The sequence below is a fragment of the Conger conger genome, chromosome 8 (genome assembly GCF_963514075.1).
Source record: "Conger conger chromosome 8, fConCon1.1, whole genome shotgun sequence".
Taxonomy (NCBI): domain Eukaryota; kingdom Metazoa; phylum Chordata; class Actinopteri; order Anguilliformes; family Congridae; genus Conger; species Conger conger.
The window spans coordinates 40,762,969-40,787,958 of NC_083767.1; the positions used below are offsets into that span (position 1 = coordinate 40,762,969).

A 24,990-nucleotide genomic window follows, 5' to 3' on the forward strand; every position below is an offset into this window, starting at 1 on the left:
CCTTCTCTCTCTCTCTCTCTCTCTCTCTCTCTCTCTCTCTCTCTCCCTCACACACTTACACACATAAACACGCAAACACAGCCACCCACCCCGCTCGCCCGCCCTTAATCGGTGTGGAATCCGTCAAAGTGGGTCAGACCGCGCTCTCCATCTGCCCAGGCCCGGCTCTAATACACGAGGACTGATTAAAAAATGAAAAATAGGCCAAACATTTCAAACGCTGACTCCCGTACACAGGGCTCCAGGAAGACAGCGTACCCGCTCACCACTGAGGACAAAACCTCTGCTCTGTGAAACACGTCAAACATATGACGTTCAGCCACTCTTACCGTACACGTTTAATTCGCCAGTGTTGAAACTCCAGTGTTTTTTTACCTTTCCACTGGACAGACCATAAGGAGGAGTGGGAGTATAAAGCATCGCCATGGCAGCCAGCTTCATCGCTTGGCAACCACGTTGTTCTGCAGCGCTCGGTGCTGCTCCGTAGCTGGGAGCCTCCTCGATGGCAGCCGGCGGCGTGTGACATCATCGATGGCGAGGACCTGTCACATCACTAGCTGTGATCATCAATCATCTTCTGCTTACAAGCCAGCGGCCCTCAAATACCATTAGCTGACCTTTGACCTGTTTGTACGGAGACATGCAGGAGTCAGGACCAATAAGGGGGGGGAAATCCCTTCATCCTAACATGCATTCATCGAGCCGCGGGCTGAGGCAAGACGGAAGGCCAAATTAATGCAGGTTACTAAGGCAGTCTAAACGTGTTTGTGCCGACTGGAAGATGTGCTTGGAATTAAAGGAAGCCATTTTAAAAATAGATACATATTCCAACAGGTATCCTCCTAATTAAGTTTTAACCATGTCTTATCCGACATGAATATGTCTGAAAGATCTGACCAGCAAAGGTCTAAATAAAAAAATCAATCACATCCATCGATATTTGCAAAACTGAGGGCAAACTGAAAAGCAGACAGCCAGTAAATGAATCAATTCACATTCTACCCCACAGCTCGCCATGCCCCGATTGGCTGTTTAAAAAGGCTTTGTAATCAAACTGGCCAGTTAAAGGGCCAGTCTTGCATAAAGAAAAACAGCCTTACTTTAAGGGATTTTCTGAACATTGCACATACATTCCCATGACTTGGTTACATTCCTAGCTAATGGGTCTTGGCATGAAATTATCAAAAAAAAAGTCTTGCAATAAAGCACCATTGTAAGGAACTTAAATGCCATTTCTCTGTATTACGCAGAATAAAATGCTATGAATTGCAGTGGACATGAATGCAAATGGATTGCCAATGGTTCCTCAGCTGGCAGCAAAGTAAATGGTAAATGGCAGGCATTTATCTAGCGCCTTTATCCAAAGCGCTGTACAACTGATGCTTCTCCATTCAATGCAAGGCACCGACCAGCTCGTCAGGAGCATTTGGGGGTTGGGTGTCTTGCTCAGGGACACTTCGACACAGCCTGGGCGGGGGATCGAACCGGCAACCCTCCGACTGCCAGACGACTGCTCTTACTGCCTGAGCCATGTCGCCCCCATCATGTCCCTGCCAAACAGCTGACCTGAGGCATAACATAACATAACAAAACACACACATAATAAATATCTAATCAGCCAAACACGTGGCAGCAACTAAATAAATAAAAGCATCCAGATGTGGTCAAGAGGTTCAGCTGTTGTTCAGATCGAATGTCTTCCAGTCAGCACAAACACAGGTGGCTGCTACGAATCGGTGGTATTCCAGGTGAGAATCTACCATTCTTCAATCTAATTTAGCCCTAGATGTGCATTACAGGGGGGTTCCATAACATTAAACCGGCTGAGGAAGGAGCAGAATCCTCGGCTTGACGTTCTGCGGGCCTAGTAGCCCCGGGACAGCCCAACTGGCCCTTTACGGGGCGGTGGACGAGGCTGGGTTCACACGAGGGCAGGAGGCAGCTGCCTCTCCGTGACCGCACATACCCATGTCCGAGCATGCACCTGGCGGGCTCTGACCCTCGGATTCGGATGACTAGCTGCGAAGCCAAATGCGAAGTGTGGCCGATCCCAATGGAGCGCAGCATCAGCATAATGTCAATATCCGGAAGACACACGCAAGCTCCTGTGGCACTCCTGTCAGATGATAATGCGGGCCTGCACCGGCACAAAAACCACATTAAGAAAGGCCCTTTCAGAATAACAGGCGAGTACACTGCCAATAAACGCCCTCTTTTTGCTCTTCCGGGAACGACGATAAAGGAAACGTTCGCGTTGTAATCGTTTAGGTAACTAACACCACGCGCGTTGCCTGTATTGCGTCTCGGACGTGTACGGACACGGGTGGTGGCGGCGGTTCATCTTCGAGCGGGGAGATTGCGCTAAATTGCACAGTGAACCAGGCCTTAGCTGAGCCTGATACGCTTTACTTGATTGTGCTGCCAGCGTTTTAAAAGAGCCCGGTGATTTCAGCTTCCTCGCCACAATCGAGGAGGCTCCTCGTCGGCCGCTAATCACGTCCAAACGGAGCCGCAGAACGCGCACCTGAGAGAGACTGAACGGCTCTAATAATATACGGGGCCGCGGGAAACGATTACCGACCCGACGACACCTAATCTTTCAGCAAATTCCCACATAATTACCCTGTTGAGATCGCGTAAGAAAAGCCAGCCGGTAATAGACGGGGAAGCGGCTCACCTCGGTCCTGATTAAAATGGCCGTGCATGCGCTCGGATTCGTCCTAAATGTGAACCGCAGCGGAACGCGAGGTCAGCGCTGCGAAAACGCAGCCCGCCGTGTTTAAAGCCGTTTTAATGACTTAAGCCGCGACAGCGCCGTTTGGCATCTCTGTCTGGCGACGCGACGGCCAGTGACCGCGAGTGGCGATAATTGCGCCCGCCTGGATGTTCGTACCCGGCCGAAACAAGAAGCCGCTCCCTTAATGAGCCGGCGGGGCTGCGTAATCCGTCATCCGAACGGTTCCGAGTTCAACTCCGTGCGCCCCCCCAGGAACGCCGAAACCGCTGTCCGCAGCTTAGCCTCGCCTTTAATTGCTCCGGTCTAGTTTCTTTACAGGGCGGAGAAGGGGCATTTCAGCCAGACTTGCTGTGGCTGCAGAAAGCTAGCCACCGAAAGCCTGCTCGACAGGATCGCCGGTCGTTTCTGTGGCAGGGAGTTCCAGCCGGAGAGCTATACGATCTGCCAAACCGCAACCACAATGACACGGCATTTTTCAGTGCTGCCCATATTAGTTCATGCTCTGGGTGGAGGAGAGCTTGACATCCATTTTGTTACAGTCACACATGAGAACCTCCCCTCAAATCCAGCGAAGAAGAGTGAAAAAAAGCCTTCATTCCACGTCTTCATTTGCATTCAAATGATCGCTAACATTCTTTATTGTTATCTAATACTTTTAATTAGTGTGATAGGCCTGAACATGATCATATCTCAAGGCAAGAGGCGAGACAAGAATATCACTCCCCTTAAATAACTCTGGAGATTATGAAGTTATACTTCACTTTTGGGGCTTTTGTAATATTGTTTCAGTTTTGAAACCCATTGGCTTTATGACCACCACTATGGGGAGATTCTGGGATTGTGGTCGAAAGCAATCATCGCACAACAATAAATAATTGAATGGAGGGCATTTAAAGATACTAAAAGTGCATTATATAGAATTATATCCAAAGGTCTGCTATACCACAAAAGGAATGCTTAGACCAGCCTTTTACTGAGGAGGAAATTATGACGGCAATTAAATCCCTCGTCTAATAAACTCCCAGGGGAAGACACATATCCACCACAATTCTATAAAGAATTTAGGGTCTGATTGGTGCTACCACTGCTAATGGATATTCTCAAATATGAATCTGCAATCTTGAACTCATTCTACCAGCCTATTATCACAGCTATAAGGAGCCTTTGAGACATACAGTATATGCACAAGAACCCATTTAGAAGGTCTCAAACCAGGCAAAACTATATCTGAATTTCAGTGGATGGTAAATTTAAGCTACTTGTTAAAAAAACCCCAGCAATACTTGGAACTGCCAATCACATTACTGGGTCAGGTAAATGTGATCAAAGTTAATGTGCTGCCTAGGTGCTCAACCTTGTTCCAGTCATTACCTATAGACATGCTATTTAAAGTCTTAACTGCACTAAACCAGGCAATACATCTGGCACCGGAAATACCTGTAGCTGACACTGGATAAATGTACTCTTGATTTTAAAGCAGAGGGTTTTCAACTTTCAAACTATAAAATGTATTACTGAGCAGCATTGTCAAGGCATCCAGCACAAACGTTTTAGGATGTCCTTGCTCTGCCTTAGCTTCAGATAGAAGAATCAGAGGTGGGTGAGCAGAGTGGGCCTGGCACAGTGTATAAATGGGACCTAAAATCTGGAGCTGGCATGGAAAGGAAATATCTGATTCGATAAATGGCTACCTGGACGAGACACCGATGTTCTTTGAGTGAAGGAAAGAGAAATTTCAGTTCTCAAAGATTTTATTTTAGCTTTTAGTCTGTAACTTTATATGGGTCAGATTAAGATGCCAGGGGAAGCTGTCCAGGGCTTAGTCTTAGGGGAGGACATTTTGTTGACTGCAGCCTTTCTTTGAATCAATATCAAATATATATGGGGACATTGCTAATGCACAAAAACTAAAAAGAAAAACGGTAAGAAAAGGTTTTGGGAATATTTACTGATGATGTGTTGTGGGGTGAACTTTGTAACAATAGTGTCAACAATATTAAAGGTAGAATAGGTCATTTTCAAGAAAGGAATTGCAGCAACAAGCACCCTCAAACCACAACACTGTTTATCCCTCCCTCTTCTCTGTGAACATGCTGACATTGGCTGTGGAAATTAGAACCAATTTTCAACCAATGAGCTTGAATTATTGTACAGCTACACAATGTTTTGGTACAGTGTCGGTCCGTCAACTGTATATCTTGAAACCCGAATTTAAGGACTATAAACACAGGCAGAGGGTGAGTCAACATGTCAGTGAGCCTTTTTCAATGATAGGAAGGGATTTACAATGGTCTTGTAATAATGTTTTATAACTGTTGTACATTTAAGCTCCAGATGCAGACCAGCCCAGCATAACTTTCTCCATTATGTTGTTTAAACTTGATACACTCAAGTGTATTTTCTCTCGACATGACAGCGTTTCTGGCATGAAGAATGTGCTGCCATCCTCAGTGTTCAGAGTCCCTTTCCCAATGGATGCTGAGGTGTGCTTAGTAAATGTATTTTTTTAACAAATACTAGACTGTCTAACGGTCACAGTGCAAGATGTGCTGATGTGGTGCTAGCAGCAGTACAGACATGTCTAACCTGGAGATTGAAATCTGGCTCCCTAATCCCTGTAGTCCTGTGGCTCTCGGAAATGAAGAAATGCGTTCCAACGGAAAATATCACTTATAAAATCTAGAACGGAACGAGCATCCTATAGAATATGACACCCTTTCCTGAACTTTATGGAAATTTTACCCTTGAGTCAGGCTGACTGTGACATTCTCCAAGACACTGAAGTAATGCATTTTTCAATGATTTTTTTTCTTTACGGGAACCTCAATGTGTCTTCTGAAATGGCTGTATCTTTACGGCTGTATCTAATCTTAACTGCAGTTTGTGTGTGTTTATGTGCGTGTGTGTGTGCGTGTGCGTGTGTGTGTTTATGTGTGGATGTGTGTGTGTGCTTTGGTTTTTCTGTTTTGAGATGTAACTTATGATAATAACCATTAAAATATGAAATAATAACAGATAAAAATAAATAACAAAATGAAAACTGATCTGATAATTAAAACATGTATTCACCACCTCTGCACATGGGTAATTAATTTGCTGATTGACAATGAGAAAATGATTTAGAACGTAGGATGTGCATGGGTAACAAATCTATTTTCCATAAAATACTCTTACACATTCCTGTTGTCTCTGAAAATCACGCAGTTGAAACATCTCTCATCCAGAAACGTTGTGTCTGAGGTGCGAGTGTTAAAGGGGAAAGTGTGCTGGATGTAGACAGTGTGCTGTTCAATGCTCTGCCAGCTGGAACATTGACTCTCCAGAAACATGGCTTCCAAGGCCCATTAGAGATGGAGAAGGTGGACCAGCGGTGGTATCTCCAGAGGCCCTGGAGAAAGCACCTTGTGCCACTCAGCTCAAGATATGCATGGTCTGACATGAACAGAGTACCGCGCAGTACGACAAGATCTTCTGCAGAAGAGCATGAGCCCAACCCAACCGTCAAATCGACGCGTCGAATGAACGCTACGCCTCAGAGCTTTATCACAGCTGATGCTTTCACGCGCCGTTCTGTGACAACTTCCAGTGACATAGGTGGTTTCCACCATTCCGTAGACATCCAATTCAGAGCTGAGCCTTCAGTCGTTCACCCGTTAATTATTATTTTCCTCAAAAACGGTCAGACAAGCCGATAGACTCTCGGAGGCCCAGGAGCATGTCAATCTCCTGTCAGGACTTTTTTTTTGTGGAGAAATGTTGAGATACGGTGTCTGGAAAGCTGTGGGTTCGAGAGCCAATGTAACGCCGTGTGATACAGAGATACTCTCTACCGGCCTGTCACAGAGGAATTCACAAGCAGCTGTCGAGACGTTGGCCGTGCAGAGACTGTCCGTGAAAATGTTGAGAAAATGTCCTCCCTTGACCGCTTTCTGAGGAATCCTGCGTTTTGACAGGCCTCCCCGGTCTCAGCTGTTAGACAGCTCGAGGGATTCCTTCAGGGGAAACAAGACTTTTTTTCGCTGAAGGCGAATAAACACACCTCTGGAGGTTTTCTGTCAATACCTTCCTTGCCAAGTTTAGTCCAGAACTGCTGGCTGCAGAGTAGAAATACCTTGAAGATACATGTTTGCATTGTAAAAGCCAAAAACAGGATGAGGATTGTGGCAAATAACACGTTTTCTAGTGTTCAGCCAAAAACGCACAACAAGTCAGGCATGTCTTTCATTGGATAACAATGCAGTTGTAATGCGACCATTCACATGAATCAACTAAAACATCCTAAATCTCTAAAACATCCTAGAACAGTACTTCTGTCATGAAACATCCATACAGCAAGGACAAATTACTATCAGACAGTCATTCACAGCAGCTATCAGACAGACATATACAGTAACATCCATACAGCAATAACAAATTACTATTCACAGCAGCTCTTGGTATTTTCGAGGCAAGTGCACCTGCACTTCAGTGCACTTGAACCACTGAGTGGGAGTCTACCCACAATCCTCTCCCATCAGCTCCAATAGGCGCGTGCTTTGCTGACGTGGGAGCACCTACAAGTCATAATTCTGGCAGTGCTGCATTTCCCCTGTTGTCATATGACAGAGCGTGACAGCACCACCCGACTGAACACAGCATATACCTTCTGAAGATGTGTGAAATTAACACCCCCCCCCATTATTCCTCTCTGTACATCAGTGAATTTACAATGCGTCTTATTGAAGCCAGGACTCGACCAAGCCACTCAAATCCAATAAAAGCCATTCAGACTGCATTATTCAAATGTGTGGCCTTCAGGGGAGGGGGCACGTTTTGTTTTTAAAAGATATGCTGTCATCTCCATGTCACATCAAAAAAAAATATGCATACACATTTCTTGATGGACCAGGGATAAGACATTTAGAAATGTTATATAGGCCCTAGTGTGTGTGTGTGTGTGTGTGTGTGTGTGTGTGTGTATGTGTGTGTGTGTGTGTGTGTGTGTGCGTGTGAGCATGTGTGTGCCTGTAATTTCTCCCCCAGGGGGGGTTACAAAGACAGGAAAGAGTAACTTTTAATCTGGCCCAGAACAAAGCAGCATCAGTGAAATTCAGTGTGATTTATTATAATTATTTAATGACTAGCGTCGTTTCATGTTCCGTGAAGCCAGCGCTGCGAAGAGCGAAAGTGTTAACGCCGATCCATGCCTATTTATACGCGACAGCCATGTGACACATTGGCACGAGCGTTCTCGGAGGAATTTATATTTTGTGGTTGACGCCTACCCAAGTCTTTCCGAAAATGACAAAGATTAGTTTAGAAAACCACTCGACTAATTTAATTCCATCCAAGTTATAAATACATTACTTTACAGAATTAAATATGTTAATTTAGTTAAAAAAATAAAATAAAAAACAGTTCCATTATATGATGATAATGAGACAGTGTGCGTAAAGGTGCAGACACGATGCATTGATCATTGTTTTGTTTCTAATTATTCAACTTTGCTCTGTGTGCATAATATTATTCCACGAATAACCTACTGTATGTTCATAAGACAGATCGTACGAATCGTACTGACAATCTACCCATCATACATTTTTCTATAAACTGCTCCCAAATATTGCGTATTCTGAAGCGGACAATCGTTAATTCACCTAACTATATCGGCAGCAATTTATTTACATACTCAAAAATGTAAAATTGCAGAAGAGTGAGCGAGTAGATCTGCACGCGAAACAGCTATTTACATCCTTTCTCTTTTGTCTCGCAAGCACAAATGTTAACAAGGCAATAGCAGCATTACACACATGCTTGCAAAATGCATAGCCTAATATATGACGTGAAAAAGAAACACTTGCCTGGAATGTGTAGTACCTTGTCCCATTGGGTGGGTGTACCTTTGGGGAGTTCGCCCCCGTATTCATATCGGAGAAAATCATATTTCCCTCGAAGTAATCCAGAAGTCGAGAGGCGTGCAACAGCGGTAGAAGTCGGCACCTAATTCCGTCGCTTGTGTTCAGCGGGACGAGGTTTACGCGAACTCAAACCTGCCCCATCCGACACCTTGAGACAATACTTTCGGCACCCGGGCGGGTACCCACATCGGCGAATTAAAGCTAAAGCCGTCAAATCACAGTAACCGAAGCGAGTCCCTTCCAGTGTTTTCTCAGAAAACAAGCGCGCCGAACGACAATGCTCGCACTATCGATCGCCCGAGTGAAATGTCAGTGCCATAGATCAGGACGGTGAGAGCTGGGGGCGAACCGAACGGACGCTGACAGAGACTTGGACAAGCCCATCTGTTCGCGTAGATAATCACCTCCCTTTTCCACTGCCCTCAGATGTGATTATGCAGAGCATCACAGCCGGGCCAGCCAATAACGCATCGCCTCTTCTGGGCAAGCGGCGTGCGTTCGTATAGAGGGGAAGCCTCTGCTCTCGGAGAGAGACCGCGAGGGCAACATTCCTGAGGTGTTTATTTCCCCTGGGAATAGAAAACAGTATATATGGCTATTTCATTCTCTTTTACACGTCTACAGCCAGGACTCTTCGCGTATGAAGTGACGCGTGCTACATTTTGAATACAGCACGGCGGCGTTCTAGAATAGTAGTGGGCTATGATTGCAGTGCTCAACGCCCAATGTTTGTGTATAATACTATGCATCATAATCCCGCTGCTGCTTTCATTGCTGAAAGCTTCTATGTGGTAGGCTAACTGATGATTTCAAAAGAGAGAGATAAAAAACATAATGCCAGTAAGATTACTATTTATACCGATACTGATTCGCAGATACAATTCATGCAATTAATTAATTTACAAATTGTGTTTTGCTCTTTTTACTTATAATCAATGTACACTGGTTATGGTACCGAAGCACGCTATCGGCTCACGGATAGAACAACGGTTTCCTGTCCGGGTTTAAATCTCAGCTCCGTCCCTTCTACGGCGCTCGACCGAGTCTCTAAGACAGTTCAAAACTCCCGAGAAATGCCCTAGTTTATTTGTGTGACCGTATCAAACGAGCATGTGGATTCTGACAAAGCGGCAGCGCACTCTGGTAGTCCCAGCGGCGCTGGTTGGCAGCACACTAGACTGCAACTCTGGTCTGCGAGTCACACAATGTCCTTCTGAGCTATTGCGGCCAGTCCGGGTCCTGGAAAGCCAACGTCTCTGTAGGTGATTGTATTCAACTTAATCAGCAACTACAAGAGACCCAAAAAAGTAAGATGAGGTTAAATTGGCTCTACTCATAAACTGCTTAAATTGATCGATTTAGCTCATTAGCCAGCTATTCCAGTTTCTATTAGAGGTCAATGTATTATCAACAAGTGGTGCTTCCATCACACCAAAAATTAAAGCTACTATACAAGCAGCTATTTTACTTACTTCCAGACAGTATCATACAGTATGCTTGAATCTCAGTCTTAGGGAAAAGCTTATATAAAGTGTTTTTTGTATGTGAAAATATCACTGGATTATTTGAATTCATCATAACTACCTGGTGAGAAGAAAATGTTCCTAAAGGCTTTTCACTGTCTCCATAGGGGAACCATATCTAGTTCAAACATTCTTTGTCAGGCAAAATGGTTAAATCGGAGAGCCTTTTACACTTGTCATACCTACCATAGAGAGTTAGCCTACATACTGTAAAGAAACTAATAGCATTTCCCTATGGCGACAAGCCAAAGAGGGCTTTTTTTTTTAGTTGTTCTAACTGTTGTAGATTGTAGCAGCTAATATCATTCAGAAGATATCATATTGCGTGTACAGTCTCACGCTTGCTTAACTAAGTTAACTTTCATAACAAAACTTACAATGGACAGCTATATTTCTGCCGTTGTATTTGTAACTCTGAGCACACACTGCTGCTAACACTGGCCTGAGGAGCAGGAATTACATTTCTACAGCATGAAAGGCAGGAAACGTCTTTTCAGAGAGCCAATTGACAGGCACCCAATAAACGCAGTAGCCGACCTTGCCATAACCATGATTTATAAACGCATAGTTAACTACTGACAGATGTATTTATAGAGCAACTCTGAAGTAGTATTTGCAACAAAAACCGCGACATAAGTCAGCGATGGCCTTTGATACATGTTTCACCCTCCGTATGTTCTCTATAAAAACTATACTTTGTCCATTTGCTATGAATGCAGCTTTGACCAAGAATAGCTTTTGAAAGCTGCCAAGAGGCCCTTTATAAAGCGAAGGTCTCTTAGCCATGCTTTCCCTTACGGTGCTTGTGTGGTCGGGAGTGGCACTGTATGGCTGCTTTGACACAATCTTTCCCTCACCTGGGCTTTCAGTGAGGACCGGTGAAAGAGGCTGAATAATGCAAGCCCTCTCCCTGGGAAAGGGTCGTAGAAGACCACTTATTATTAAAGCAAAGAATGCACTATTTTTTGTGAGACTTTGTTTGGGCCATCCCGATGGATATATGGCATCTTCTATGAAACGCATTCTCATACTGTCCTGTTTTGTTATTAATGGCTACCTGAGTTCCTCTGTGTACCTTCTCACATGCAATGCAGAGAAGCTTGTGATGTAACTCAGTAAAATCATACATCATGTCCAAGCCTGGTGCTTAAATATGGAATCACAAAAACAACAGTGTCTAGAATATCTGTATGTATAATATGTCTGCATAATGTAATACATCTGCACACTGTATAATATTTCTTCATTATGTAACACCTGGACACACTGTATAATATTCTGCATAATGTGGATATGACTTGGATTAGCCCAGGGCTCCTCATTTAGCCATCACAAAACAGGGGATACAATTAGCCCACTTAGCTAAAAAACTCTCCACCAATGGAATTAATGAAACCCCAACCGCTGTCTTCAGGGGTGAGATAACATTTTGTAGCAAATGGTCCTATGCTATTCTGTTTCTCTGAACCCCAGTATATTATCTGACACATTTCTGTTAAACTAATTATGGTGATTTAGTCTAGCTGTCTCAATTTAAAATTATAGAGGGCTATGTGAAATAAAATCGACATTTCTTCATTCACTGTACATTTCACGTTCAGGATTATGTTCAAAAGCCCCACCACAGCTGATACTGCATGTGCTGAGCACCTCCTGACACCGCTGGCTTTGGACCCTTTTCTTCATATTCAAGACTGATTCTGTTTGGTATTAACCTCAGTTACGAGACAAAAGTTATGTAAATGACATGATATTTGAAGGCAAAAATAAAGGAAAACAGTTTTTATAAAAAGGAGCAGCACATCTCCCAGAGACAAAGCTGTGAAACAATTTCACAGACTAATTTTAATCTGAAGGCCGCTGCCTCTCAGCATGCACTGTTCACGCGCGTGCTGTGTCCTAACAGGACGTAATGACATGGGCTGTAAGGCCTTTGCGTGCATTTGGAACAAGGCGATCGAGGGATTTGATTAATTTCCAGTTTTCCCTCCTCCCGTTCCTGGGGGGCGTGATGAATCCAGAAATGTGGAACTGATGTCCTGGGCCCTAGCAACAAGCGCCGGGGGAATTGTGGACGCACGGGTGGCAGATGGGATCTCCCGTCTGTGAGGGGGAACGTGTGTCTGACCACGCTGCTCACATAGCTGCAGAGTGGACTCACTTTAGCCCAGGGCTATGGGCTCTCACAGAGAGGACAAGCTAGGTCTGTTTCTGTACAACACAGAGAGGACAAGCTAGGTCTGTTTCTGTACAACACAGAGAGGACAAGCTAGGTCTGTTTCTGTATGGCACAGAGAGGACAAGCTAGGTCTGTTTCTGTACAGTACAGAGAGGACAAGCTAGGTCTGTTTCTGTACAGTACAGAGAGGACAAGCTAGGTCTGTTTCTGTATGGCACAGAGAGGACAAGCTAGGCCTGTTTCTGTACAACACAGAGAGGACAAGCTAGGTCTGTTTCTGTCCAACACAGAGAGGACAAGCTAGATCTGTTTCTGTATGACACAGAGAGGACACGCTAGGTCTTTTTCTGTACAACACAGAGAGGACAAGCTAGGTCTGTTTCTGTACAACACAGAGAGGACAAGCTAGGTCTGTTTCTGTACAACACAGAGAGGACAAGCTAGGTCTGTTTCTGTACAACACAGAGAGGACAAGCTAGGTCTGTTTCTGTACGACACAGAGAGGACAAGCTAGGCCTGTTTCTGTATGATACAGAGTTTGGGTTAGTCCTGTTTCTGTTCAGTACAGAGAGTTTGAGTTAGGACTCTGTCTCATTTCAATACAAAATTCTACATGTTATTCTGTGAAAAAACACAATAAAAGCTGCTTAGTCGCAATTATGGAGTTATAAGAAAAGCTCATTCCATTTTTCGATTAATACTAATGACATTATATCTTTCTTGAAGAGCGTTTAGAGGGTAAGATAATTTACAGCTGTCCCATTCTCAACGCACACACACACACACACACACACACACACATTCAAGCTCCAAGAAAAGAGACAGCTTGCATTTCAAAAGGCACTTGTCTTGCTATTGCAGTGGCTTCGTTGAGAAGTTAACAGGACTGTTAAAGGGGATTTATCTTGTATTTCTTGATCTACAATCAATAATTGCAGGTAAAAAATATCAGTAATCTGGATATTATTGTACTATTTCCGTAAAAAACACATCCATCTAACAGGCCATTAAAAACTGCCCGGAGTACCCAATGATGTAATCCTACAGACGTGCAGTGTAATTGGCTGTGAGCTATGAAAGCCCTGAGTGCTGATTGGTTAGAGAGATGGAGCACCGAGCTCTCCTAAAATGTTTTGTTTCACTCCATCCTTCCCACTGTTCCAGAATGCTTGCTACCTCTTGGTTATTTATAAGAAGCAATTATTTTAGAGAATTTGGATTTATTCAGAAAAATGAACTTGATTCACTAGGGGAATAAATTAATTATTAAGTAATATGTAATGTTCACTTTCATGAACATTGTTCAACTACGGATTATGTATTCCAGAGGGTACTATACATTGATTCTACTGTATATGTTCAGAAAAATTTATCAAACACAACACACACTAACAAATTCAACATACCAGTCGGTTAGTATGTAAATCTCTTATTAGAATACAACCCACCCCCACCCCCTCATGTCTGTTTATCTAAAACTCTGTTTCACAGAAAAATATCTTCTGCTGGCAATCACATTGTAAGTCAAATGTATTTATGTTCAAAGGACACTGTGTTTGCAGTGTTCAAGCATAAAAATCCAGTTTGAATTTAGAGTATAAAGATATTTTTGTGTTAAGTTATATAGTGTAGTGTACGTATAGTATGTTTTACGTGTTAGTACACACACACACACATACTGTATGCAGTACTCGCTTGTGTGTTTGTTCATTGGCGTGTGTGCTGTGTCTGTGTATTAATGACAATTTGAAAGCTCTACATTCCCTGTGAGATTCAGATGGATCAAGATTATTTTGTCATTTAGTGAAACTAATATTTTAGCACAACCATGACAACATGAAAACAATTTCTACTTGGGCTAAGAATAAATATTACAGTTATCCTAGTATTCAGTCAATGTTGCAGATTACTATCAATAATCAAATCATATTGTAATTTTCTTCAATTCTGTGTCAGTGTTTTTTATTTTTCATTAACTCCACCTCATCCCCTGATTATTTGAACAAGATGTCAACCTGAGGAATCAATTTTTTTCATTCAACATACAAACCACTGCAAACTGGCTAGGGTTAGCCAATGTTTTTTTATTAATATTTCCATAGGAGTCTTTCCGGCACACAGTAGTGATGCCAACATTCTTTCCAAGCCCACAGAGATTTAAAGCCTGCTGTTGCTTTCACTGGCCAACATGTGTGATCAGTGTGAAATAAGTGATAAAACATGACCCAGCTGATACTGAGAAAAGCAGTGGGCGGCCAGAAGTGTAGCGGTTAAGGTACATGTCTGGGACCAGCAAGGTCGGTGGTGTAGCCACAATAAGATCCGCTCAGCCAGTCTAATCAACCGTTAGTCTCTCTGGATAAAAGCGTCAGCCAAATGACATGTAATGTATCGTAAAAAAAAGCAACTAATAAATAGATTAAGGAAGTGATGTGTGAGTGTCCGCAGCGACTGATGTTCTGAGAGTAATCTACCATTTACACGACCCTGTAAGGAAAATATCATTTTCATTTATGCATTTTATATGCACAACAGACATGATATGAGGATTTGATGCGTCATCATATACCAACTAATGGAGGTCTGTAGATTTGAGTCTCTCAGCCCACACCAAGGAAAACACAAATATGTTTATATGAGTAATGGTGCTGAACAACCATGCATGGTGAATAATTGTTGCACTGGACACAGAAAAGGTAAACTAGATTTTTACACTTTTTGAATTATGTAAAGGCTAAAAATCCTATAGTTTCCGGCAATGGTAGTTCCAGAAATTATGAATGTTTACATATTTTGAATGTCCAAATGCTTCCCTGTTTCTGAATTCGAAAGACAATGCCGAGCATTCAGTTCAAGATAATTAAAGCTATATTTTAAGAGCAGTTAAGTGCAGTAAGTACACACTAAGTACTCTATGCTCTGGGTTTTATTGGTTTTCTAAAAGAAAATGTGACCTAACGGAACCTCCATAGTGTACAGCTGCAGACATATGGTAAATGGTTGGCATTTATATAGCGCCTTTATCCAAAGCGCTGTACAATTGATCCTTCGCATTCACCCATTCATACACACACTCACACACCAACGGCGATTGGCTGCCATGCAAGGCACCGACCAGCTCGTCAGGAGCATTTGGGGGTTAGGTGTCTTGCTCAGGGACACTTCGACACAGCCCAGGTGGGGGATCGAACCGACAACCCTCCGACTGCCAGACGACTGCTCTTACTGCCTGAGCCATGTCGCCCTGTTAGACATATAAAATGCCTAACATAATACCAAAATCTGAAATTCAGTTTAGGACCCTACACCCCACTTTTCTGAAAAGGGCATTCCATTACAACTGAAATTTGTTCTAGTTCATCAAGGCCACTTCATAATCACTGCAACATCTTGAAGAAGGTCTTTTAAAAAATGCATGCGACACCATTGCTTCAATACATAGGCAGTCTTTTCTTGAATAATTCAGAGGTGAATACGAACGGCTCACACTGCATTGCCTTCCCCTCGTTTTCCGTGTGTGTCACGAATGCTAACGCATCTCCGAATCGAGCGTCGCGTTTTTCAACTTGAACTTCTCAACTCATGCGTTTGCCTCGACTCTTTGCAGGAGTTGGGTTCCAAGCTTAAAGGTACAATAGGTATGATTTTTGTGTTAAAACACTGCTACAAGACCATTGTAAATCCCTTCCTATCATGACATGTTAACTCACCCTCTGCCTATGTTTATTCCCACAGCCAACTGATGTTGAAACGGCATTGGCTGTGGCAATTAGAACCAATTTTCAACCTATGAGCTTTAATTATTGTACAGTTATACAACGTATATTCAATTGTATATTTTGAAACCCGAATGTAAGGACTATAAACACAGGCAGACGGTGAGTCAACATGTCAGTGAGCCTTTTTCAATGATAGGAAGGGATTTACAATGGTTTCGTAACAATATTTTAACACAAAAGTCTTACCTTGTACCTTTAAGGATGTTAAGTTGATGGCAGTGCGGGGCGGCGGGGAGGGAACACGGATTCGACAGCAGGTATAGGCCGTCCGTTCTTAATGCGCTGCACATTATAAACCGCTTCAGGAGAGCAGGAACACGACACAAGGGAGATGATATCATTAGCATCCCCACTGTCATTGGAGGAAGCCCCGCAATGTCAAAATATAGGGCTTCAACAATGCCACTGGCCATTCTGTCATGCAGCGAGGATTTTGGACTCTGTGTAATTCATCTATAATAATTAATAAAAAGAATACTAGCAACTGGATAGTAATTTACCTTATCATAATACTAGGGAGACATAAGGGTGAAATATGTACAAAGAATTAATCAAATTATGATAAGGCCCAAGGGTGGTATGTATATGACGGATTAGTCTTGGGACATTTGCATTCTAGGACACAGGTGTGCTAGCTAGAATGCTACAGAGATTATCGTCAGTTATGGATTGGAAATCCTCCCCGCTTTGATTTCTAACTGTGTTCCACACCTCATGTCTAGTCCCCTCGAGAGGCTGTCTGATTCGCACCCCCTACGACGAGTCGTGCTGAAGTCCCCAGCCCATCGTAAACAACGCCGTGCGACATTCGCATACCTGTTTCATGCCAAATTAAACAAGAGAGCACATTTCACACAAGCTGCCTCCGCCATTAGAGCCAAGCCATAGGAATGAAGGAGAGGAGGCTTCTGAGCACGCCTTCACACCAGAGCTTGACTTGATAGTTTTTTATCATAATGCCGGGGAGAAAGTTCCTGTGTGACACTACCTGTCTGAACAGGGGAATTTTCTGGAAGGCAGTGTGCTCTGCTGATAAAAACAGATCGCGGTGCCATTCGCAGGAGAAATTAACCATCGACTGGGAGAGGCTCTTTATGATGGAGGCCCTCGGCTGTCAGTCAACCTGTCCTCGGGGGTGACATCATCGATGTGCTGGCTGGCAGCCATCTTGTCAGGCAAATGGGATGTGACACAAGGGAGAAAATGGCATGCAGGGACCTGCTGTAGTGTTCAAGGGTAAGGACTCTGGGATGGCGGGGAGGAGGGGGGGGGGGGTGGCAGAACGCAGGGAATTCAGATAGTTCCCTCCATTTTCGTCACCACACTGCAGGTGATGTTGTCTGGAAAATGTCAACGGTAGGCTAGTGTGTATTGAAGACATAGCTTTAAAAAATGTCAACACCCATAACAAAAATAAATATAAATAGCATACTGTATATTTCCAAATTATTGTATAAAATACACAGAGAATGTTGATGGCAGGCTATATTCAAGAATACGTTTCTTTAAAAATGACAATACCTGTATCAAAAATAAATAAGAATAAAATATCAGATGATCAGAGTAGGAATCATACTGTAGCCCTTTTCATATACCGTATACTCCTCCCACTTCATGGGAGTAAATAGAAATCCAAAATTAAGTTCGTATTTAGTGCTCGGTTGCAAATCCTTTGCATTCGATGACTGTCTGAAGTCTGTGACCCATAGATATCACTACACTGGGTATCTTCCCTGGTCTATCACGAACACACACACATACATACATACACACACATACACACACACAAACATACACATACATACACACACACACACACACATACACACACACACACACACACACATACTTTGTTGTACGTCGCTCTGGATAAGAGCGTCTGCCAAATGCCAATAATGTAATGTAATGTAACATACATACACATACATACACACACACACACACACATACATACATACATACACACACACACATACATACACGCACACACACATACATACATACACACACACACACACACACACACACACACACACAGGCGCTGATAGCTTATCATCCAGTATACTTGCTTCTGGGCAGAATTTCAAGGAATGTGATTTCAAGAACTGAATTGAAGGGATGTGAGTAAGCAAATAAGTACCACTTCAACAGAGTACACAAGGTTCGATATATATTCACCACTCCAATGTAATAAACCCTGATTGACTGACTCAGACATTAGGTTTGCATGACTAACATGACTGTGCTAGACCTGTCCTTTAAATGTTTGTGGAGAAAAATGGCAAATGGAAAAGAAACATCTGAAACACTCTCCAAACTGTGAGAGCAAGCACTATTTTGTAAAAGTGAAATGGACTGAACTAATATTTCAGGTTCCATTTGGGCCACTTGCCATCAACATAATTCAGTTGTAGCTTGAATGTATTTTGTTTCCTGGTAAAAGTCATCTCAGCAGCATGAGGCAATTGGGCATATTAAGGGGCATATTAAGGGAAGTCTCACTAGAGGTATATGAAGTATTGATTTTCCCACCGCATACCTTCCCTTGGGGCGAGATATAAATATTTTTGTCATTGTGAATTAATTATGTGAGTCTCACTTGATATATGAAAGTATTCACGAATGTACTCTCTTTGACGGTGAAGTCCCGGTACTAGACATCTTAAAGGAACGATGAAAATGTTGGCTTTGCAATTATGTGTCAACTGAATTTATTGGAAGCCATAATAATTGCCTTCATGCTCATATCATGAGCTGTGCTGTGAAAATTAATCAGGAGCTCATTTCCTCTCAACTTTTGCCCCTTCTCTTACTGAGTAACTTCTGCCAATAGGTGCAATATGCAAAGGTGTGTTTTTTTCTTTGAAAACATTGGTTCCCCAGCAATAATAACAATCAAACTACCAACAATATCCGTAAGGTTAACATCCAAAGTCAAGAATCAACAAATGACTAATTAAAGAAATGTCTTGACTGCACAAGGAGTTTAATCCAGACAGATACCTACTGTCGGCAACAGGCAGCCGTTGTCTCTGTAGTCTCTTGTGTTTATATATAAGCTTTTGTTCCTCGCAGTAATCAAATGCAGACAGCAGCTTCAGCACTACACGGATGAGTTGGATCAGATTTGAGCCAGCGATTGTTAGCCAATTTGAAATTCTAAAATGGTTTAGTTATGACATTAAGCATGACTCAGCTAAACCATTTAGAATTTCAAATAGGCTCACACTCGCTGGCTCTCCGAGCAGCAGCTGTACTTACTGCACTAACAATCGCGCACAATCCAGATGTGCGACTGTAGACTGGACATAGTTCAGCTTGATCATTAGAGGTTATGTTCTACATGATCAGGAGTAATACGCATATAGTCATTCTCTCTAAATCTTTCATAACTTGACACTGGTGCATTAATACTGTTTTGTGATGCTAGGCTCATTGAAACTTCAGTCTAAAGTATAGCTCTGCTTTATATACAAACTAGGAATGTTGCTGGGGATTAATTAATCTTTTATTGTACTACAGAATAACCCAGAACGACAGTGTTTGTTTATTTGAATAAATCACTTGCTTGGCTTGCCATTCAGGCTTGTGTAGATGGGGGAATTTACATATAGTTTATTCTTGAATTGTTCACCAAATACAATGCTTATGCTTGATATCCAAGCACCCCTAGGCAACAAATAAGTGATTACAATGTTCCTAACTGAACATTCTAATGCTGATGTCACAATCACTACTGGAAACTGAAAGCAATGGAGTTCTAGAACACCGCCTAGTAGAATGCGCTAGAACCTACTCTTCAAAGGGTTAATAAGACTGCCTAATTTTCATATATCCCCATTCCCAACCAGCGCAACATCACAGTCTTCCTCCCTTCCCACAGTATGCAGTATCTCCCACTATCCAATACCTGTTTCACCCCTCTCAGTCCCACCTCTGCGTAGCGCAACGTCAAATCCTGCTAATCTCAGGGACTTGCGCGCATTCGATTCTCTACAGCTCTGGGAGCCAAACCACGGGAGAGAAGAGACCTCAGAGAGCGGGGCAGGGCTCCGCTCACAGGATCGAGAGTTCGGCGACCAGAGGGCGGCGTTTTCCCGGGATGAAGGGCCGGCGGCTGCTTTGAGCCGTGCGTTACCCTTCTGCGGCGACCTCGGCCGTATCTCCCGGGCGGTTCTCGTTCCCGCTTCAGCAGTCCCGTCACATTCGCCCTCGCCGAAACGACATCACACCACCGCCGAGATAACCGCCGCGCTCATTCCGTCTGAAAGGAGTTCCTATCCGTCTGAAAGGAGTTCCTATCTCCAGCCCAAATTGTCCGCTTTGTTTTTCCCCGGTTGTGAAAAGGCGAGGCGTGAATATAAATCTAATTCCCTTCTGACTCTTTAGATCAATCTGAAAAGTGAAATGATCTGTTGAATGGCCTCCTGAATAGTGTGCCACGTTCAGGCACTCCTGCAGCTCACAGTGCTGTATGTGGTGCGCTGCTTCAAGTGTATAAAATAAGTGCCAGTACTCTGAGCAAAGCCCAGAGGTCCCGGTATGACATACCAGTTCTTTCCGGCCCACTTGAGGCTCTGCTACTACCCCTGAACACAAAGCTCTTTTATTGGGAAGGGCATGTGGTTGGACGGGGGCAAACAAGTGCCTGGAGCTTAAAATACGTGCCGGTACACAAAACAAAGTCACAGCACTCCAAAGAGCAAATGGAGAAGTGGTACTGTGTACAGATGAGTACTGGCCAACTTCAAGCACTGGTCTTTTGGCCTGTGGGGGGGGGGGGCATGGTCCAGCATAGAATTCCCCCCAGGAAGGAAGATTGTGGTTGCCAGGTTACCCTTCACCTCACTGACTCCATTTTGTGAGGCAGTCATTGAAGTGGGGCGGTGACATCACAGCCTACCGCTGCAGTTAGATTTTTTTTAGGTAAAACAGATTGATAAACAAAGGCATTTAGAAACTGAACAAATAGATACTTAATATGTATAATCTCGTCAAGATATCCGCTTCAATTATTTAATTTCTCTCATCACAAAACAGAAGCGCTCGCATTTTGCACTGGTGAAGCGTGCCAAAATGAATGAGCTCAATATCTTCACTCTGCCTTCCCCGAAGACAACGTATAAAAGTCAAATGAGATTACATGATGGAATAGGTACTTCAAAATGGGACCCTTTAAGAAGGATAGATCACCTACCAAACAGCAGTCCTATGTTACCGGCCAGGCAACCAATATCCCTGACTAGGAGGGAACAGGGTAGTTTTTTTTTGTCAAGTTCCTCTCGCTTTTTTAAGAAAACAAAATGGCACTGGGAACACCTTTTATTGAAATGTGTGCCTTAAGGGGGTCTGTCCTCCAATGAGCTCAGTCAAAACACGCAAGTACCAGTACAGAGTGCAAACGGCATTCACACACACATCTAACACACCCTCCTACAGGCCCTGATAATGCCCTTGGTGACCACGTGTCTGCGTGGATTCCCTCCGCATTAGAATTTCAGAATTTGGAGCTTGGAACTTGGCACACGCATTCAAGCTTACATAACCATTATGTTCAAGGGATCTGCGTCTGATACACAGGAGTTTAAAATAACTTATCTGTACTGATGAAATCTCACTTGGTTCTCTTCCCAGTTCTACTCTACATTAATAGAGAATATAGTTTTTCTAGTATTTTTAACACTATCTCGCCAGAGTTTGTGAAGGAAAAGTGCAATGCTTACGGACCGATGTTGACTGTATACGACATCGCAGGGCGGCCTGTAGCGTAGTGGTTAAGGTACATGACTGGGACCCGCAAGGTCGGTGGTTCGATCCCCAGTCTAGCAGTCTAGGCCCTTAAGCAAGGCCCTTAACCCTGCATTGCTCCAGGGGAGGATTGTTAGGACTGCTTAGTCTAATCAACTGTACGTCGCTCTGGATAAGAGTGTCTGCCCAATACCATTAATGTGTGTTTATAGGATATATAACCCAGAACATCTGCCTTTCCTACTGCTGTCCATGGGGGAGCTGTCCGTGGTTCTGGATTACTGTCTTATGGTTATGAGGTCCAGGGGGTAACTCCTCAGATCCTAAATCTTGGGACAGACAGGTAGAGGTAGTGTGGGAGTACAACTGTAGTCAGTACTTGTGCAATAGACATAATCTTCATGGGCAGACCACACTAGACTTCTCAACCCAACCAAGAGTGCACAGATGTTAACCTTTATATAAATGTCAAGTTAAAGTAGTGTCAGACTTGTGAAAGGTTGCAAACCTATTCTCACTAAGAGGCTTTGTTGCATGCTGTTACTATTATGAAGTACAGGCTGAGGTATAATTCTTGAACAAATAGCATATTCCATCACATTATTTGGGAGAAATACAAGCAAAATGGAATCGCTGTGCTCTCTTCAAAAAGTTTTCTGTTTGTGGAACTTTCCGCCTTCATGTCTTTGTTTTGTAGGCGTCTTCTACAGCCCAACTCTCAAAGAGGCCGGTCTCTTTTTACTTTATTGGCAAGTTTAAACTCATAAATCTTTCACAGGATGCGGGGGGAATCTCATAACTTTCTCATTAACTCCTACAACATTATGACAAATGCTTCTCTCTTCAAATGCACAGGCTACTTTCAAACACAAATAATGTTTGGGTAGGTTTTCTTCCAAACTCGTTAAAGATCGGATTAAAAACTGCATTAGAGAGTGCATTGCAGATGCACCCTGAAGCTCCGAATGGTTATCTGTTGTGGTGCTGTCCACACTGCTGGTCCTTCCTGGAGAGTTCAGGCTCTTATCTGTGTATGTATATGGCTCTTATGTTTGTGTGTATATATGGCTCTTATGTTTGTGTGTATAAACAGCTCTTATGTTTGTGTGTATAAACGGCTCTTATGTTTGTGTGTATATATGGCTCTTATGTTTGTGTGTATAAACAGCTCTTATGTTTGTGTGTATAAAAGGCTCTTATGTTTGTGTGTATATATGGCTCTTATGTTTGTGTGTATATATGGCTTGTAGAACTGTCAGAAAAGATACTGGCAATGTGCACATATGAGCACAACTGTTAATCGAAAACCTTTCACCAGGTTAAACTGTTCTTTGGGTTTTTTCTGATTATTAGCCCAATACGTTTATATTGAATAGATAACACCATGCTCTCCCCCTATATGCCTATGCATAGACATCCCTATTAAAAACAAAATTACACATAACACATGAGAATAAAACCTTGACAATAAATTGCCTAAAAATATAGGACTAACATCCATTCTAAGTCGTTTCTCTCCCTGATATGACCCAACTGTTTCTTGAAAACATTAGGGTACACAACTCCTGCTCATGTGTCCCTCCGTAGGCTAGTATCCGTGTTGGTGTCTGAAATTTTACAACATCGTGCACTCAAGTTAATGAGATGGGATTTGCCGGGAGCGTACTGGAGCGTTTCCAAGCACACTAGGCTACCCAGCCCTCGGACATGAGCACAAAGCTACGAGCATTGCGAGCAGTCATTCCGGATGCAGTGGACGCCGGTCTCTGTTATTCTCTGTTATTAATTACATGGCTGACAGCAAACAGACCAGTTAATGGGGGCCAACAGCGATCTGACGCGAATACTGCTCACTGCCTGCCGAGGAGGAGAAAGGAATGCCCTGCTTAAAGCGTAATTCAAAACCGACTTAGGCAAACAAGTTTGAGGCGATTCATCATCACCTAATTCGTGACACTGTGTCGTTAACTGTCTTGCATTCTGAGCGAGATAAAACCATGTATTTACATAGCGGGAGCGTCTACCCGCACCGCAGAAATATACGCCAATTACTGTCGGCAGTAAGTACAGTGTTCTGCAGAAGAGATTAATGAAGCATGAAAATAATTTATTTTCGTCTTGTTGGCAGTTGTTTGGTCTTTAACCTGATAAAAGCCCGTACAGTTCGAGCGCGGTGCCAGCGGTAATAGGCAGTGATTTATCACACCGGTTTGCCCTCTGCGAGAAAGGCAATTTTATGTAACGATAATTTGAAGTTATGAAAGAGAAATGATAAGTAAATGATTTCTGAATTTCCCCTAGGTTAAGCCATTGAGATTGACGGATTGACACAGACACTGTCCACCGCACGCATTAATAATAAATACATATGGTGGTGCGTGTCCAAAATCAGTTTATCCAGCGAAACTCGCTGCAACCTGCAGCAGTCTGCTACTGCCACCACTCCCCATTGCTTACACTACGGCGCCCCCTCTTTGCCAATGACGATAACACAAGTTAGGGATCTCATTACCGATGCCACGCCATACTGTTATTACGCACATAAAATGTATATGGATTGCTTCGCTGTGTGCCATGTCATACATAAATCCGTATTGCAGAATACATTTACATGCCAACATTCATACTAATGATTGATAAATAAATGTATTGATGCTGCACTGATTTCATCTTGGCCATGTCTGGCTCTAGTGGTGAGTATGTTAAATTAATTTGTTTTCGGTCACTTTTGCGAAACCCATCTGACAAATAGCTCAATTGTAAATAGGTAAATACATTAATAGATACAAGGCCCAGACTGGATTAATAGCTATCTGGTGTGCCAGTTAAATCGATAGGTATTTCAAAGGAGCAGACCTCATGATTTTATTTTAGCACATTAATTTTAATATTAATTAATATCAATAATATTGTAAGGATATACAGCCTATATTAAGGAAACAGCCATGTTTCTGCAAACAGTGGCATTATATCAAAGCTGAAGAGATGGATTTTCTTTGGTATTAGTCGCAGTACAGTCACGGTACAGACAATACAGCCAATAATAACATTACTATTTGTATCCATGGTTAAGAGATTACTACACACCTTTGGATTTGCTTGCACCATATATGTCTAATTTTAAATA

General features: G+C 43.0%; 1 protein-coding gene across 6 annotated transcripts in view; it reads right to left on the bottom strand.

Annotated features, from left to right (window-relative positions):
• The window catches only part of ppfia2 (PTPRF interacting protein alpha 2), a 183,515-nt gene that overhangs the window by 113,387 nt on the left and 45,138 nt on the right, over nucleotides 1-24,990 (bottom strand). For 2 of the 6 annotated variants that reach the window (XM_061251592.1, XM_061251591.1), the window contains exon 1: nucleotides 8,578-8,993. The exons of the other annotated variants lie outside the window; for them this stretch is intronic. In XM_061251592.1, the coding sequence (XP_061107576.1) occupies nucleotides 8,578-8,658 (81 nt within the window). In that variant the 5' untranslated portion in view covers nucleotides 8,659-8,993. Of the gene's footprint in view, nucleotides 1-8,577; nucleotides 8,994-24,990 lie in introns of those variants that run through there. 6 annotated transcript variants of the gene reach the window in all.